Here is a 16,162-nt window from a genome sequence, read left to right on the forward strand (position 1 = left end):
TTTAGCCCTCGAATGAATATCTAGTGATGTTTACGTGGTGGTCAGTATAGAGATTTCATGGATTTCATGGGAATCATCACGTCACGCGCGGCTGAATGATCGTAATATTTTAATGTTATTTCAAGTTTCATGCCTTTTTTGTACTTTGATACAATTACTGCGAACAACATGCTTCATACCATTAGTATCTTATATCATTAATCAAATTCTTTTACGGTATATAATTGGATTGATTTTGAATACATATGCTATTGGTTTATTGTGTGTGCGTTTTCCCAAATGATCCACGTTTCACAAGCTGTGCTTTTCAATGGATCACTCTTTTACATCGCTTAATTAATTTTTTGTTAACATAGCAAAGTTTGCATTTTTCCAGTTATAATATTATCCGTCCATATATTTTGTATTATACTGTGTCATGACAATATATGATTTATGATAATATCAATTTATAAATGTATATTTTGTATTATCTATTGTTTTACAGTGATGGATTGAAATATAGTATTACTGGGTTGAAATGCAAATTGCCTTCAAATGCAGTTGATGGTAATATCTCTGTTTCATGAATGCACAGAGTTTTCAACATTATCCATATCATTCTCATTAGTTTTGCTTCTGCTTTGACCTTATCTATTGGGGCCAACTTTGAACACAGAGTAGAAATTACTCTTAAATTCCAACTACCATCAATCTGTGACGAACACTCAGAGAGGGGGAGGGGGAAAATGTCGCTGGGCTGATTCGATCATAAAGACACGCTGTCGTTTATGGCATTCACTCCAATCGTTTCATCCTTCGATATCCTTATAATACCCTGTCCTCCTGTTCCTCCTGTATACCATTACTTCATCTTCCTACTCCGGGGGGAACGCCCACACGATGAATCCGATGTCTTACCGACATCACTCATCACCTACACTTTTGTTTCGATAAATAATTGTGTCAGAGTTCTCCTTGCCTTGGCGAAACCTTTTTTATATACACCATCAGAGACTACTTAAATCGTATTCAATGTCCCCTCTAGGACTGAATAGAATTTTACGAGTCATCTTGATGTCTTTAGAGAGATAATTGACTAATCATTACGGGCACAGTGCGGATAAACAAATAAACAAAATTTCGTCACCTGGATGATACAGTGACCCTTTTTACCATAGTTCCGAAGATGAAGAAACGATTGAAGATACAAATATATTATGTTTAAGATTATACCTATTCTCCAAATTAATTTCTCTAATGAACCTGTCGGGATGTAAAATGGGATGGAAAGTCCTGTACAAACCTTAGTGGCGTCCGTTTACACTCTTACGTTGGTATTCATGATTGAGGGGATATATTATCTCTTATGGCGTTGTCTGTCAAGTTAAAATGATGAATTTCTTCGTCAGCATCGTGATTTATCATTCCAGCGAATCACGCTTGGGTATTACACGAAACAAGTCGAATTGTCTAGCCTGTGTTAATCATGGGTCTTCTGGTGGCCAAACAGCAACAACAAAATCTGAATAAAAAATCTTAGAAAGGAGTTTTCTTATTCTTTGTTTTCAGTCTCCCTATCGTTCCGTATCCAGGGGCCACTATGGTCGAGCCTACACAGCGCAGGCGGCTAGATCTCCAAGGAATGATCTTCACTGACCCGAACTGACCGTCTAAACGTCTGCGAGTAATTAACCCTTTCAGAACCAGAGTAGAAGCTTGCCCAAGATACCTGTCTGAAATGCGTACCTTGGCAGCTAATACAAGGGTTTTAACATATGGAACTATACAGCTCTGTGGTTTGAACTAATAGAGACCAAAGCACAATTCGGATGAGGGGAGACCTATCAATCATCAAGTAAAGGGTTGTCGTGACACAACACAGCCACAAATATCACGGCATTACATCTTTATTACTCGCTCGATAAATTCCCATTTCTTTCTCTCTAATCTGTGTATCGGTCAAATTCCCTCTAGGCTTCCAATCAAACGAAAGAAATACGAAAGCTCTTCCAAACTTTTGCGGTTGCTTCTGTTTCTCCTGTCCCTCTAGAATATCCAACACATTATAAGGTGAAACCGCGGATTCTTATACGATTCTGCGCTGCCGCCTTTTGAGAGTGCTCTTCAAACAAGGCAAAATTGCATTGTGCTGAAAGCAGCAGCCTACGGCTACCGTTCGTGTTCGTTTAAGCAGGCATTTAGTCGGCAATGAGAAAATCTACAGATACCAGTTTCGATACAAACGGCGCTTGTGTCAAACACAAAAACTCGTGTCTTATGGTTAAAAAACATTGCAATACTGAAATCCGTTGTGGCTGGTTACATTACAATGGTCCTTATCACGAGCAAGAGTTTCAATAGAATCAAGCACAAATCTGCTCTCTTTGTTAGACACTGTGAGACCACAACAAATCAATTAAGTGGTAAAATGCTTCTAGCTGAGTGTGGTAGACGTTGCAATAATTCACTCTTGCCATTATTTTCTTTAGAACCAAAACGCACAAAGGGTAAAACGATTAAGGTATCAAATTGCTGCATTTAATTTTGTTGTCGGTAAATGGTTGTCCTAGTTCACCGACGCTGGCTAGATTTGGCTGTGTTCAGCGATCCCCTAATTGACCCGTAGTCTCCCCCTCACTCACCCCCCCCCCCCAAAAAAAAAAGGAAAAAAAAAAGAGAAACGATACAAATGAATAGAAAAAAGTATTATCTTCCCAAGCATCCATGCAGTCGGAATAAGACGATCACGTTGTGGCATATTTCCATGAATAACACTCATGCAGCTATGTTCAATTTTGTCCGTCTCGCAACAAAAGTGGAAAGGGCTTCAGTTCGGCCTGTGGTCCCTATCTCATTAATGTCATTCGACCCACAGTCAACCCCAATCAGGTCCATCATTTGCCATGTCCCAACTTGACGTTAATGGCTGTGCATAAAAGATGGAAATGAACTTCATGCTAGGCAAAAGAAAAGAAGGAACGAAAAGAAAAAGAAAGAAATGATACATGCGTCTTCTAATCGTAGTTAGCATTCCGATGGATCGCCACATGCATTGTTTAGTGACACGTACAACGTAAAAGAGCGCCATCTGAATTGATGGGGTAAGATGGAATCTATATGCTGATGGGACCCGAATAATGCGTTGCTATGGCATCGTCGTATATTTTGTCCCCTACACCCCACAAATGGTAGCACAATTCCTAACCGGAGTGGTCTGAAAGATGACAAAGATGAAGTTCTTCTATTTCGTTTCTGGTTCTTTTTTTTTTCTATTCGGCGAAGTCCTACCTTGGTTTCTTTGACCACTCCAATGGCATGCATGCCATTTACCGTGCAATCTGTTTGCCCATTGATATAATTAATTGGTCACCCTGATGGGCAGGCACCATTTGTTTCAACTGTCAGTCATCTATACGGGCATGAGTCCATCAGATGGATGACCTTTGGACAAGGCATATCAATAGTGACGACGGTCGAAGTAGTGGTCGGTTTAAAGCACACACACACACACACACACACACACGTACACATTCCTTGTCTTAAACTAATGATGCCTTGGCAATGGATACAGAGTTGCTTTGTTATTGTTGTTGTCACCAGATATTTGAATTCTTTTCTCAGTTTGTTAATTTATTTGTTTATGTATGACATGAGATGCGTCGACTTGATCACGGTGATGTGACGTCGATAAATGGCTTTGATCATCTTTATCAGTAATTATGACGTGGTCAAAGAAAGCTTTGATGTTTCGAGGAAAAGGACCTCGTAACTTTGGTTTTTGTTTCTTTTTTCCTATCTTTTTCACAATGAGAGAACTCCAAAGCAGAGTGCGAAGGAGTTTGAGTACAATCAATTAATCTGAAATTCATAACAGGATAACAGTCAAATGGAAATAAAGAAGAGCGCAGGTAATCTTTTCGACGAACTCAACTGAGGCAATCTGCCGTCTCTTTGAACGGTGTTGGAAGAAGACGATCGTGAATAAAAGGGTGAGAATTAAGTGGTAACGAACTTCCCAAGAAATCCTGGAAAATGCTACCTGATCCAATAGAGTCCTCGTAGTATATTCTCTTATCTTCTTCGGCAGCTTACCGCAAGTTCATCGACACGCTTAACATTTTAGTCAATTAGATGCGCTAATAAAAAAAAATAAAAACTGGATTATCAAACTTAATCAGACCTTCACTCAATCGTCCTCCATCAACAGGATCAATAACAGCCAATTAACCGCAAAGGACTTCTTTTTGACGGACAGATTAAAAGATACGTCGGACTAAAAGGAAAACCTACAGACCTCAACTGCTAATCCAACTTTTCCTCTAACCGCTAAACGCAGCATTATACAGAGACTATAACACCGGGAAATTGTTCTTTGCTTTCCTGAATTGAGTCGGTGAACACCGGTGTCATAGGGAAGAAAGATGGAGGATGGTGTCTTCAAGTAAAGCTTGGTTTTGCTGTTGGATGATGAATTGATTTAGCCAAGCTGACAGCATGAGTCTTTTCTTCACAGCGTAATTGCCCATGCCTCAAGTTGTCCATTCTTTTTATGGCTGGATGAAAGGGCAAAATTCATCTTCTGCTCCGTGAAAACTCCATGTCTGGGATCCCAAAATTATCTTCATGCCAAAAATAACCATGATGATGTTGCCATGGTCATAAATGATGCAGTATGAAATGTGCGAGTGCATGCGCCCGCGCGCGTGCGTAGAGCACAATCATCTAATCACCGTTACATTAGCTCAGGCAAATGACTTCTAATCGTTTCCTTCTCCTTCTTTTTCCCCCGAAACTTTTCGCACGTGAAAGACATTGTTCTAAATCAGCTGCTCGTCATCATGGACGCGAACATCAACATTTTGAACAAATATACAAAACCAATTATGATAAAAATAACATCGAAATCTTGCTGAGGAGTGAAAGTATAGCTCCTCTATCCGCCCTTTACTATCACAATATGTACGCCTTTTTCCCATCTATGAACAGCTTGATCAGCTCATCATATGAAATTCTGATCACTCGAGCGAGTTAATTGGTATTGGACCTGGATTCTTTCCGGACGGAAGCCCAACTGCTCAAGCGTCGATTACATGGATCAAGTCATTAGTAGCAACTACAATATTGCTGCAAAAAAAATAGAATCGGTCGAGGCCGCTTAGCATGCGCTCTGACGATTTTTGAAGCTTAAATTTTCCTTTGCAGTGATTAACAAGAAATACTCAAAGACGCGCAAGGCTAACGTTAAAAGTTCCGTGTTCGACTCACAAGTACTGGTTATTCAAACATGTTCTGTTAACAGATATCTCGAGACAGCAATGGGCAATCCACTGTGCGTCTACACCTTATGTCGTTTTTCCCCATTTTCATCATGACATTTATTCTTTTCCACCTCACCTTCCTGGAATATCCCTTGATTTTAACTTCTCCCTTTTGATATGCCCCAGCTACTTCCTCGAAAAGGTGTGCGTGTGTGTGTGTGTTTAATTTCTCCTGTAAGATTATAACCTATGTAAGTTTCATCGAATGCCTGTTGTTCGTTCCTGTATTGTTTGTTATTGTGTGAACTCTTTAGCTTGTTTGTATTTGTCCATGTTTGTAGCAAAATGTAACAAGAGAAAAAAAAAAGGAGAATAGCCTTGATAGGTCAATGGCTTTTGCTACCCCCTCCCCCCCCCCCCATCTACTGCGCTTTTGTGAGTGCGTGCGTGTGTGTGTGTGTGCGTGCGTGTCAGACAATCTGATGCCATCTGACCTTATTTCCATTTGTTTTTTGTAATACTTATTTTGTTTATATTTTTGACGTCAAATGTGATACGAGTATGTTCTTTATGTTGTACTTTTTTGTTTATGTTGTATTTCTTTTTAAAGATGTGAAATAAACTTGAAACCTTCCTTTTTCTTTTAATCAATATAATGAGGAAAGGTGTGATGCCACTACTAGTATTTTGAACTTATTTTCCGTGCATCCGTAGTAGCTATAATCCATCCGTCATTGGGTGCATTTGATGCCTGTGAGCATGCGCACTGCGTACACTTCTACAGTGATTACCACAGAACTGGTGATTACCTATAGGTTTGTTCTCTTTATAACAAAGTCGTGCGCTCGCGTTCAGAGAGACAGGCATAGGAGTGGCGTAGAATAAAGCAAGTATTTGGAGCATTGTCCCCTCCATCAACATGAGAGGTTAAGATAGTTTTAAATGAACTAAAGAAGTGATTAACTCAAACAGCAGCCACCAAGACCCTTCCTCTGAACTAATTGCTTCCAGCGGATTACTCCCGGAATCAACGCGCGGCCTTACGTTGCTCCGTAAATTGCTTTATCCACGTGTCGTTTTCTAGCCATGGATTGTGGTTAATTAGCTATCACGAGGCCATGCACAGGTTGTGCATGCGCCTGTGAAGAACATTCATGTTTAGCCATCGTGCAAATTCCAAGAAAACCCTGCAACCCTTAACTGTAATTTAGCTCGACTGATGAAAGTACTTTTGACAAGATGTTGAGAAGAAAGGTATATACTAGTAAGTCGTAGTTTCTCATACTTTCGAGAACTGTCGAAATAGACAAGAAATCCCACGTAATCATTTCAAGACACACCCTCAAAATATTTGTCGTCTACAGTATGTAGATAAAAAGTAGCGTTACAGTATAGCAACATACATTATGTACATTACACAGTACATTCACGGAGCTGTAACAACACATCCCTGCCATCCCACTAACGGGATGCATTTCAGATGCATTAAAAAACCGGACTGCATTCCGCGTCTTTATCGGAGATGCCAATCGACCCATGCGATCGCGTCTAACCCTTTCTATGCCAGGGACATTGGACAGTGTGTACAATGCTATGGGGTTTGCTGTACCAATCGGCATTCAAAGTATACAAAGGGTTAAAGTAGTTCGCAGAGTAAACTCTAACAAGACGTTTCACCGAAAATCAGACACAGAGTAGGATAAGTTTCTAACGTTTTCACACAACAGTAATGCCAGTCGCGACTTCATGGGCAAAAATAATCAAGATGATAAGATTACCAGCATATCTAAAGTCTCCCATTGACATATACACAGAGATTGTCGCTATGATAGAGGTTAAACTTGTATTTTCGCACACAGTCATAATGGAAATTGAAAGGAGTGGCAATTTTAGTAGTGAAGGAGCTATAGTATAGTAGTCGCCTTGTATAGCCAACAGAAAATAGTGTTCTCAATCTTTGTTTTGAAACCTGCATAAGACAGGCAATATGGTAAGAGACGCATAATTTACACATTCTCGTAGTTTCGACCAATATCAACAATTTTTTTTTATGACGGAAAGTTTAAAAGATAGTGTAAGTCAAGGTTTGATCAATCTTCTGCCATTCTTCTTGCTTGATTTTAATCAATATGAATAAACAAAATGAGGCAATGAGATGGCATTGCACTCTGCAATTTTACCATGGGCACGGAATCCCTGCATGTGTGCTTGGAAGTTTTCATTTCCGATTGTTGTTGCTGCGACCGTTCAACATTGAATCTATCTCGCGTTTGTATCTAAATAAATCATATGAATTTCATTAAATCTATACAATGAATCTTGGAACTGCTCTCCGATCAGTTCCTTTTATGCAAATGAGTTGATGACGATATGATAATAATTTGATTCACCGTCCCTCCAGGGATACACAATGGGAACTTAGGCCAGTGAGTGTTTTCTGTTGATTTTAGGCATTTTACCCCTTGATATCGGAGAGATGAGATGGTCAGGTCCAGGTCAGATAAAAAAAGACGGAAATTCAACTCAGAGTGGAAATGCTTTTATCTTTAATGACACTGAATTGTCTACATCACAAGGAAAAAAAGGCCGAGCGTCTAGTCTCGGTAATATTCCGCCGAGTTTATTTTTGTAAATAAATTACTGCGGGATAAATTTATTTCCAAAATAAGTAGATGACTTTAAGGTGCGTGTGTACTTTTACGTATAGCTTATAATGGTTCTGCAGTTACGTTATACGCAACTTGGTCTATGATGCCAATGTTGGATATCGTAGACTTTATTGTCATTGTTTCCTGCACCTTAATTACCATGCGTAATGCGACTTTTTTCCTAATTTTATTTATTCGGAAACCTCAAAATGACGTCATAATTCGTTATCTTGAATTCAGCGTCCGTTTAAACATGTAATGTCGAGTTGGTTTTCAGATAACGAGTTAATAGATATTCACTTAAACTACAGCGCGTATATAGGCAACAACCAGCTGCAGTGGTTGCTATAATCAGATTTTTACTACATGAGTACTATTGTCTGGCGAGTTCGTAAACACAGACAATCCCAGAAGAAGAACTCGCACAAAGGAGCATTCCTTGTCGAAATCGTGCTTGCATCTCTGCCTAGACAGCAGACGCATAGGGTCACACTCACACTCAAAATAATCCTTTAAAATATAACATCTAGAGAGTGACAGTACTGACACTGATCATTAGGCGCGTTTGGTTTGGTTTGGCGCCAAACTGAGACATTGTGCTGTATTGTCACTGAGTTTCCTATACACCCAGAGGGCATGTGTGTTTGATGCATAATGTCCCAACACTTAAGACAAAGCACGCATATTAACCCTTTCCAAAGCACCGTTTTAAGGCTATACTGATTTCGTGGATGATCGTCCTGCCCTTCGCTTTTATGAGCTTAATTGCACTGATTTCTTGTACAAGATAACAGGACGCTAAGATCCCGTCGTTTTCTTGTCTATTTATACACGACATTAATGAGACCGCAGTCCTTATTCAGCTCCATTTCAACTATAGAACAGAATTCTGATTCATGTGTGTTGAACTGCATGGTGTGGGTGGTGTGGAAACAAACACCCACATCTGCTTAGACACACACATCTGCCGGGAAGACAAATAAATCTGAAGACATTAATGTCGAAAACTCAATCAAAATGCCCTTTGTCATCACCTCAATAGCGCACCTTATATATATATATATATATATATATATATATATATATATATATATATATATATATATATCCTTATTTTGTTTTGCATTCAGATACGCTTGGATATTAGCCTCTATCTCATAATATATCACGAGTTTAGAATCGTGCGCACAACGCACACTCTGATGATAAATAATGAGTACTCTTTCTTACAATAGATTCCTCACACAACACATGGTTGACTCGATACCGGCGTGTTCTTATAATCTTCAGGGTTTTCCTCACATCATCGCAGATGCATTTTCCATAAAATTGTAACGGAACGGGATACAGAGGGAGATAGGATAGGATGAGGAGAAAAAAGGAAGGAAGTAAAGCGAAGTCCCAAAATACAAATGATTTTTTCTCCCCCACAGCCGAAACTGACTACACACATTAGAAATACGAATTTAAGCTGAAGGTAAGGCAGTGTTCGTATAATCTTTAGGGTTTTCCTTACATCATCGCAGATGCATTTTCCATAAAATTGTAGCGAAACAAGATTCAGAGGGGGATAGGATAGGATGAGAAGGAAAGAAAAGGAAGGAACTAAAGCTCTCGAAGTCCTGAAATACAGATAATTTTCCCCACAGCCGAAATTGACTACACACATTAGAAATATGAATGTAAGCTGAAGGTATAAGGCAACACGAAGCGTTTTCTTCGGTCTAAATCAAACATTGAATAGCAGATAAAAGACAGAATGCCAGCGAATGCTTTTCTGCAATGGCATAATATCACGAGTTGATACTGCGCAAAGAATCAAATTATGTATTTAGATTAGAGGTGGGCTATAGAGGGTCAATTTTAGGTCACATTTTCAGAACATGCTCATCACACCTTAGTTTGATGACTTTATGCCTACTGACACCATTTTTGAAAAAAAGAACGAAAAAAATGCGAAATCCAGGGTGCCCCGGCCGAAATCGTTAAAAATCCAAGATGGCCGCCGTTACGGCTTAAAAAAGACATTTTTGGCTATAACTTGGCTATTTTTTGGTCTATTGTGATGGTTTTGGTGTCTAACCCCATGTTTTGGGGGTCAAGGAAGTGGATTATAATGATAATTTTGGTGTAAAACTTACTCTTCCATGTGATACTGACCTTTTTCCCATATTTAGGGTTAAATTTTCCTTGTCCTTTACCCCTACCCCACCCGCCATTTTTTGCACTTTTTTCTGTATTTTTTTAAAGTCATGTTATCTACCATACTCTTAATAGCAAGTACTAGCTATCAATCTGGTGTTTTCTACTGACGATACAAGAAGAAATACAAATAACTTACGCTATATGTACAACGTATGTGTCATGCAGATACCGGTATATGTGGCTGGTGCATTCAGGATGCATGGTATTAACTGTGAAGCCAGTGCTTATACTGTATCTGCTTTGTAGTGCTAATTAGCATTTGGTCATTAGACATGTAATCATACACTACAGTTCTACTGTACTTATGTAGGTGCACAAATTGAATTTTAAAATGACTTGAATAAGCCTTCTGTGATATGCCAATATTGTCCAGCACAAAGGTAATGTTTCGGCTGGATGATGCATCCCATGAGTCAATGTATTATACATGGAAGAATCTGCATCAGCAGTACTGTCTGTACATCAACTTGCTTTGGGCATCACAAGTGATGATGCTGATCTGTCCCTTTCATTTTTTTCCATGTGCTCGATTCCATATGCCTCATGCTCTTGGTCTCAACACATACCAAGGTACCAGTTTCGTCGTGCACCTTTGTATGTAATCCAATATCACAATTAAGATGTAGAATCATTGATGCCCAGTTCACTATCAACAATATCTTCAAGGTTGGTATGGGCAGTTGGTTGTATGATGCCATTGGTTGACTTTCGATTCAATGCATTCACCATGTCAACTTTCAACTTTCAACTTTCAACTTTATTTTCACCTCCATCAAAATGAACAAAGAAATTTATTTACATTGCATATACACGGGATATTTGTGATATAGAACAAAATTTGAAAAGGTACATATCAGGGGCAGGGATATTGATTATCAGATTCACGGGATATTTGTGATATAGAACAAAATTTGAAAAGGTACATATCAGGGGCAGGGATATTGATTATCAGATTCTCCTCCAGTCACAAGAAGAGTCAAGTTCACCTTCATTTTCACCTTGAGCAGAGACTTGGTATCGAGACCTTATACAAAGTGTACACGTGTGGGTGTACAATAATCTCGATGGGATATGAGTCTGCGGTATGACAGCTCTCCACCTAAAAAAGCTATAAGTTGAGTTTGAGGAGATCTCGGGTATCCAGACATTCCTTGAGTTCATCAACATTGTTAATGGGCCTCTCCATGTTTTATGTTCCTGTAACAGACAGCCTAGATGCACATACTCTACACTATAACTGCTTGTTGTGCTTGGGCCACATTTTGGAATTGGAAAAGAGAACTGGAAATAACTGATAAAGTCAACAGATATTAATTACCTCAGCTTTATAGGTACTTTCAGTCACAGAGAGTGAGATGATGACTTTACCATTATGATGCTATGTGAGGAACATACATCGTACTAACATTTGTTTGTCATAGAACTGGTTGGAAAATCACTCAAATGGTATCAAATTACCCATCCAACGTGAGGATTCTTACTTTATAAAAGTACAGAGCTATACCGTACATGGTAGGGAAAAGCAGGCATGAGAAATAAGGGACCAAGTGGTGATGGTGAAACACCAAAACTAGGCTAAAAGATGAAAAAGCTGACCGAGTTATAGTAAAAATGCGTTTATAGGCAAGACGGCAGATACAATGTACATCATCCAGTAAAGTACATTTGGCTTTGTGCTGGACAATTGGCATATATAGAAGGCTTATTCAAGTCATTTTACAAAATTGTACACTTACATTTGTACAGTAGAATTGTACACTTTGACTATTGTTAAAGGTCTATTGACCAAATGTCAATGTGCACTATAAAGCAGATACAGTATTAGTACTTGGTTGCACAGTTACCATGCATCCGGAATGCACCAGCCACATACCGGTATCTGCATGACACATCATATAACATAAGTTATATTTCTTGTATCATTGGTAGAAAACACCAGATTGATAGCTAGAACTTGTTATTAAAACATGACTTTTAAAAAATACAGAAAAAAGTGCAAAAAATGGCGGGTGGGGTAAGGGTAAAGGACAAGGAAAATTTAACCCTAAATATGGGAAAAAGGTTAGTATCATGTGGAAGATTAGGTTTTACACCAAAATTATCATTATAATCCACTTCCTTGACCCCCAAAACATGGGGTTAGACACCAAAACCATCACAATAGACCAAAAAATAGCTGAGTTATAGCCAAAAATGTCTTTTTTAAGCCGAAACGGCGGCCATCTTGGATTTTTAATGATTTCGGGCGGGGCACCCTGGATTTCACATTTTTTTCGTTCTTTTTTTCAAAAATGCTGTCAGTAGGCACAAAGTCATCAAACTAAGGTGTGATGAGCATGTTCTGAAAATGTCACCCTCTATAGCCCACCTCTATTTAGATTTGCAAATGCAGAATAGTATACACTAATGACATGGAAATAATACATAATCACACCAGAGATACCAATGACAGGTATACCATAGTAGTTTCTGTGTAAGATTAAGATAAGTCTAAGATTCTCACTTTAAGATTAATATCGCGTAAAAGGCGCTTTCCTGTTTATTCTTATGATGATTTATCTATCTTTATTCACCTATATAGTCATTCTTTACATATCCTATACAACTATCTGATCAATCATAATAAGTACTTTAACAATTTAACGTATAGTGTTTGATGAAACCATTATCATTCTGCTGTATGTTCTCTCCTTTCCAGAAAATTAACATTAAAGACAACAAATATTGACAACATTAGCCATCACGTCGGCACTGAGTTTTCCTTGCGCAACTTCATCCTTTCTTATGCAGGAGAAAATGTTGAGTACACCGAGAGGATGCCCGCCAGCCGACTGCAGCATTCCACTGTGGAGACCATTTGCAAATTTCGATCAATTTAATCCAAGCAAATTGTCGGCGTCGCAGCCCCGGAGGGAGGAGACGAATCTCCTTTCTTTTGCGTGCACGTTTGAACTCTCTCTTCCTTGCACTTCATATCTATTTTTTTTTTTTCTGATAATTTTTTTTCATCATATCTAATCCTTTATTGGTTCTCATTTCTTTAAAAGAGATGGGGATAAGAGATGGATGCTAGCTGTTTTTATTGCTTCTTTCGGAAGCGATCGAGGAGTAGAGATAGAGTTCGATGCTCTCCCCGCATATTTTCGACTTTATTTCGCTGATCATGGCAGCGTCGCGGTATTTTAATTCTTTTATGCACTTTGATGTTGATTTATTATTTCTTCTTCCTGCTGAGTACAATGTTTTGACACGCTAGTTTCCTTGAAGAGAACTAAAGCCATCTGACGCCCACAACTACCCGCGCACACATGCAGACCATAAATTGTAATGAGTTTGACAGTAATATAAATAAAGTTAATAACACATCAACAGAAAATTGCAGTGATAATGGTTTAGGCAAAAGTATATAATCCCTGGTTATAGTAACACTAAGATGATGAGAATTTTATTAATAATGAGAGTAATGATATGAAAACTACTCCCCCGGTAATGTTTGCATATTTTTCATAAGTACAGAGGAAAATTTTTCTTTTGTTTTGCCCATTACCCTTAAAATTGATGTTTTGTTTTGTTTTTCACACGGTGCAAACGGATCATTGCAAAATGTTATTAGTTCTCCTGCATGGAGCTTCTAATTGTGTCTAATATTTCTCTTTGGTGACTTACACTTGGCCTCCACAGTGGTAGAATTGCCTTGTAGACTATGTATATACGCGCTATTTTTAGCTTAACGTATATATATCTCACCATGTGTGATGGCCGCGACATTCATACTTGAAAGTGAGAACTTTAAGAAAAACACAGGGCTTACCTGATTTGCCTACTTTCTTCTCGCCGATCACGACAATCCGAGCGTCGGCCGCCATTTTGTCGCCCGCCTTCAAGTTCTCCACGGCCGTGCGCTCCTCCGGGGAGCGCCGATTTTGCTGGTACCCGCACATGGTGATGATCGGCTGGGTCTCAATGCTCCACCGTGCTAGATCCGCCGTCATTTAGTTTCACAGGGGAGCAGCGCAGTAGGACCTACTAGTGTTACCAGAACGGACTTGCCAAGGAATTCAACAGTTAGGTGGAGCAAAGTGAGGAAAAAAATCTTAAGAGGATCTGAAGATGGGTTTCCTCCTTTATTTTGTTGATTGTACAGGAAAACAGTCGCCCTGGGGGACGGTAACTGCAGTAATGTATCGAGGCTTTATTTCAAGTCTTTTTGCCGACTAGACGCCAATGTCGCTGTTTGTCCGTTACCAAGGTTGCGTTTGTCGAATGTGCAATTTCGAATACCACTTGATGCCAGCATCAAGGGAAAAAATGGCGGGCAGAATTTTCTGTCGATGTCAGAAGACGATGTCCACAATTCGACTGTTGAGCCTTACCTGCAGAACAGAAGAAACATCAAACAGAAATAAAAGTTATTTTGAATCATTTGTTCATTTATGTAACTACATTTCGTCTGTAGAGAATGAGAAGGGCGTTAAGTTGTCTCGAACACTATGGGTTTTGTGACAACTTAACGCCTTTATCATTCTCAACCGACGATTTAGAGAGGGAGAAAGGAATATAAATATAAATATATATATATATATATATATATATATATATATATATATATATATATATATATATATATATATATATATATATATGTATATATCAGGGCTCGACACTAACGGTGGCCCGGTGGCCCGGGGCCACCAAAAGTGAAAGTCGGGCCACGAAATTTAAAAAAGGGCAAATTTGGTGGCCCGCCTCGGGAAAGAGGATAGAAGATTGAGAGATATAAAAATACAAATATGCATTTATACACATACACCTATATACCTTTCACAAATGTCATATATAAACATTACTTTTGAGACTAATAGTGAAACCACACATAATAATTTTGTGCATACAAATTATGTATTGTAAGAATATACGGATTACTCGCACGAGGCATTCGTTTTGAGAAATCTGACAGCCGGTCAAATCACTTACATTTGAATTCATAATTTGAAAACGAAATTATGAAAATGTTTTAAGTAAGCCTTGCTTCAAACTACACTTTAGTTTATAGTATTACTTCAAAGCATTTACCGTATATTGGCCTAATTCATTGAAACTGAACAAACGAAAGAGTATGATATACTGAACGGATGATCAAAACCTCATAATGATTTGATATTTTGTTTCGAGCAAAAAATGATGACTGTATATCTCTTGATTTGAAAAAAAAAATGAAAAAAAATGAGAAGAAGGATGCTATGTCACGTGACTAGATTTCATGATCTCAAGTACAGCTGACAAGTTCCTCCAGATTTCCCCCTGGAGTATCACATCTGCACCCGATTGCGGCACCTTGGCGAGCATAAACACACCTCATATCAAGTGCCACCCTATCGTATAGCTAGCGCTAACGACGAAAACAGAGAAGTAAAAACCGAATCGACGGAGCAGTGAGTGACACCTCACGTGCTTCTCTCGGGTGAGATAATTTGTGCTTGGGGCTAATTCGACGGGTGCTTAAATCACTCGAGGGAGAAAATATCAAAATTCACTGCAAAAACGCGCTTGAAACACGACGGCAGACTAGAGCAATGCCACAGAGCTTGGGCGCAGCAGGGGAGAGACCTACGCCGCGCTTTCAATAAACACAACATTTTTTTTTTTTAAACTGGATGTTATTTTACACCCGGTCTTTCTTCACCTTAAAATACTCTGTTTCACGATCGGAGCCTAGGTCATGAACTTTTTCCTTTGAATAATGCATCAAGGCGTATTATTTTCCTCCTTAGCGCAGATCCAATATCATAATTCAATTAGTCTGACGTCGTGAAAACATCTTAATACCCGATGTCCAGCTGCCATTTCAAAAACTTTGCGGGAGTCGATCTCGAGATCACCCGACCTTCGGGCCAAAGGCCGCATAAATACCCTCTATCCAGTGTTCAATGCAAACGTAGCCTATTGGCCAAGTACCAATACTGTGACTATTAAAATATTCATCTCTATATGGGGGTGAAAATACCACAGGCAAACGACCTCTGATCGAAGGTGCATTTTTATTACTTTTTATTGCAACGTTGCGCTTTG

General features: G+C 38.9%; 1 protein-coding gene across 1 annotated transcript in view; it reads right to left on the bottom strand.

Moving 5' to 3' along the window:
• The window catches only part of LOC140229195 (ras-related and estrogen-regulated growth inhibitor-like), a 47,194-nt gene extending 33,109 nt beyond the window's left edge, over positions 1-14,085 (bottom strand). Inside the window, exon 1 of the mRNA XM_072309464.1 lies at positions 13,905-14,085. Coding sequence (XP_072165565.1) covers positions 13,905-14,085 — 181 coding nt within the window. The remainder of the gene's footprint in view (positions 1-13,904) is intronic.
• Between the last annotated feature and the right edge of the window lie 2,077 nt (positions 14,086-16,162).

This window comes from Diadema setosum, chromosome 5, assembly GCF_964275005.1.
Source record: "Diadema setosum chromosome 5, eeDiaSeto1, whole genome shotgun sequence".
In the NCBI taxonomy this organism is placed as follows: Eukaryota; Metazoa; Echinodermata; class Echinoidea; order Diadematoida; family Diadematidae; genus Diadema; species Diadema setosum.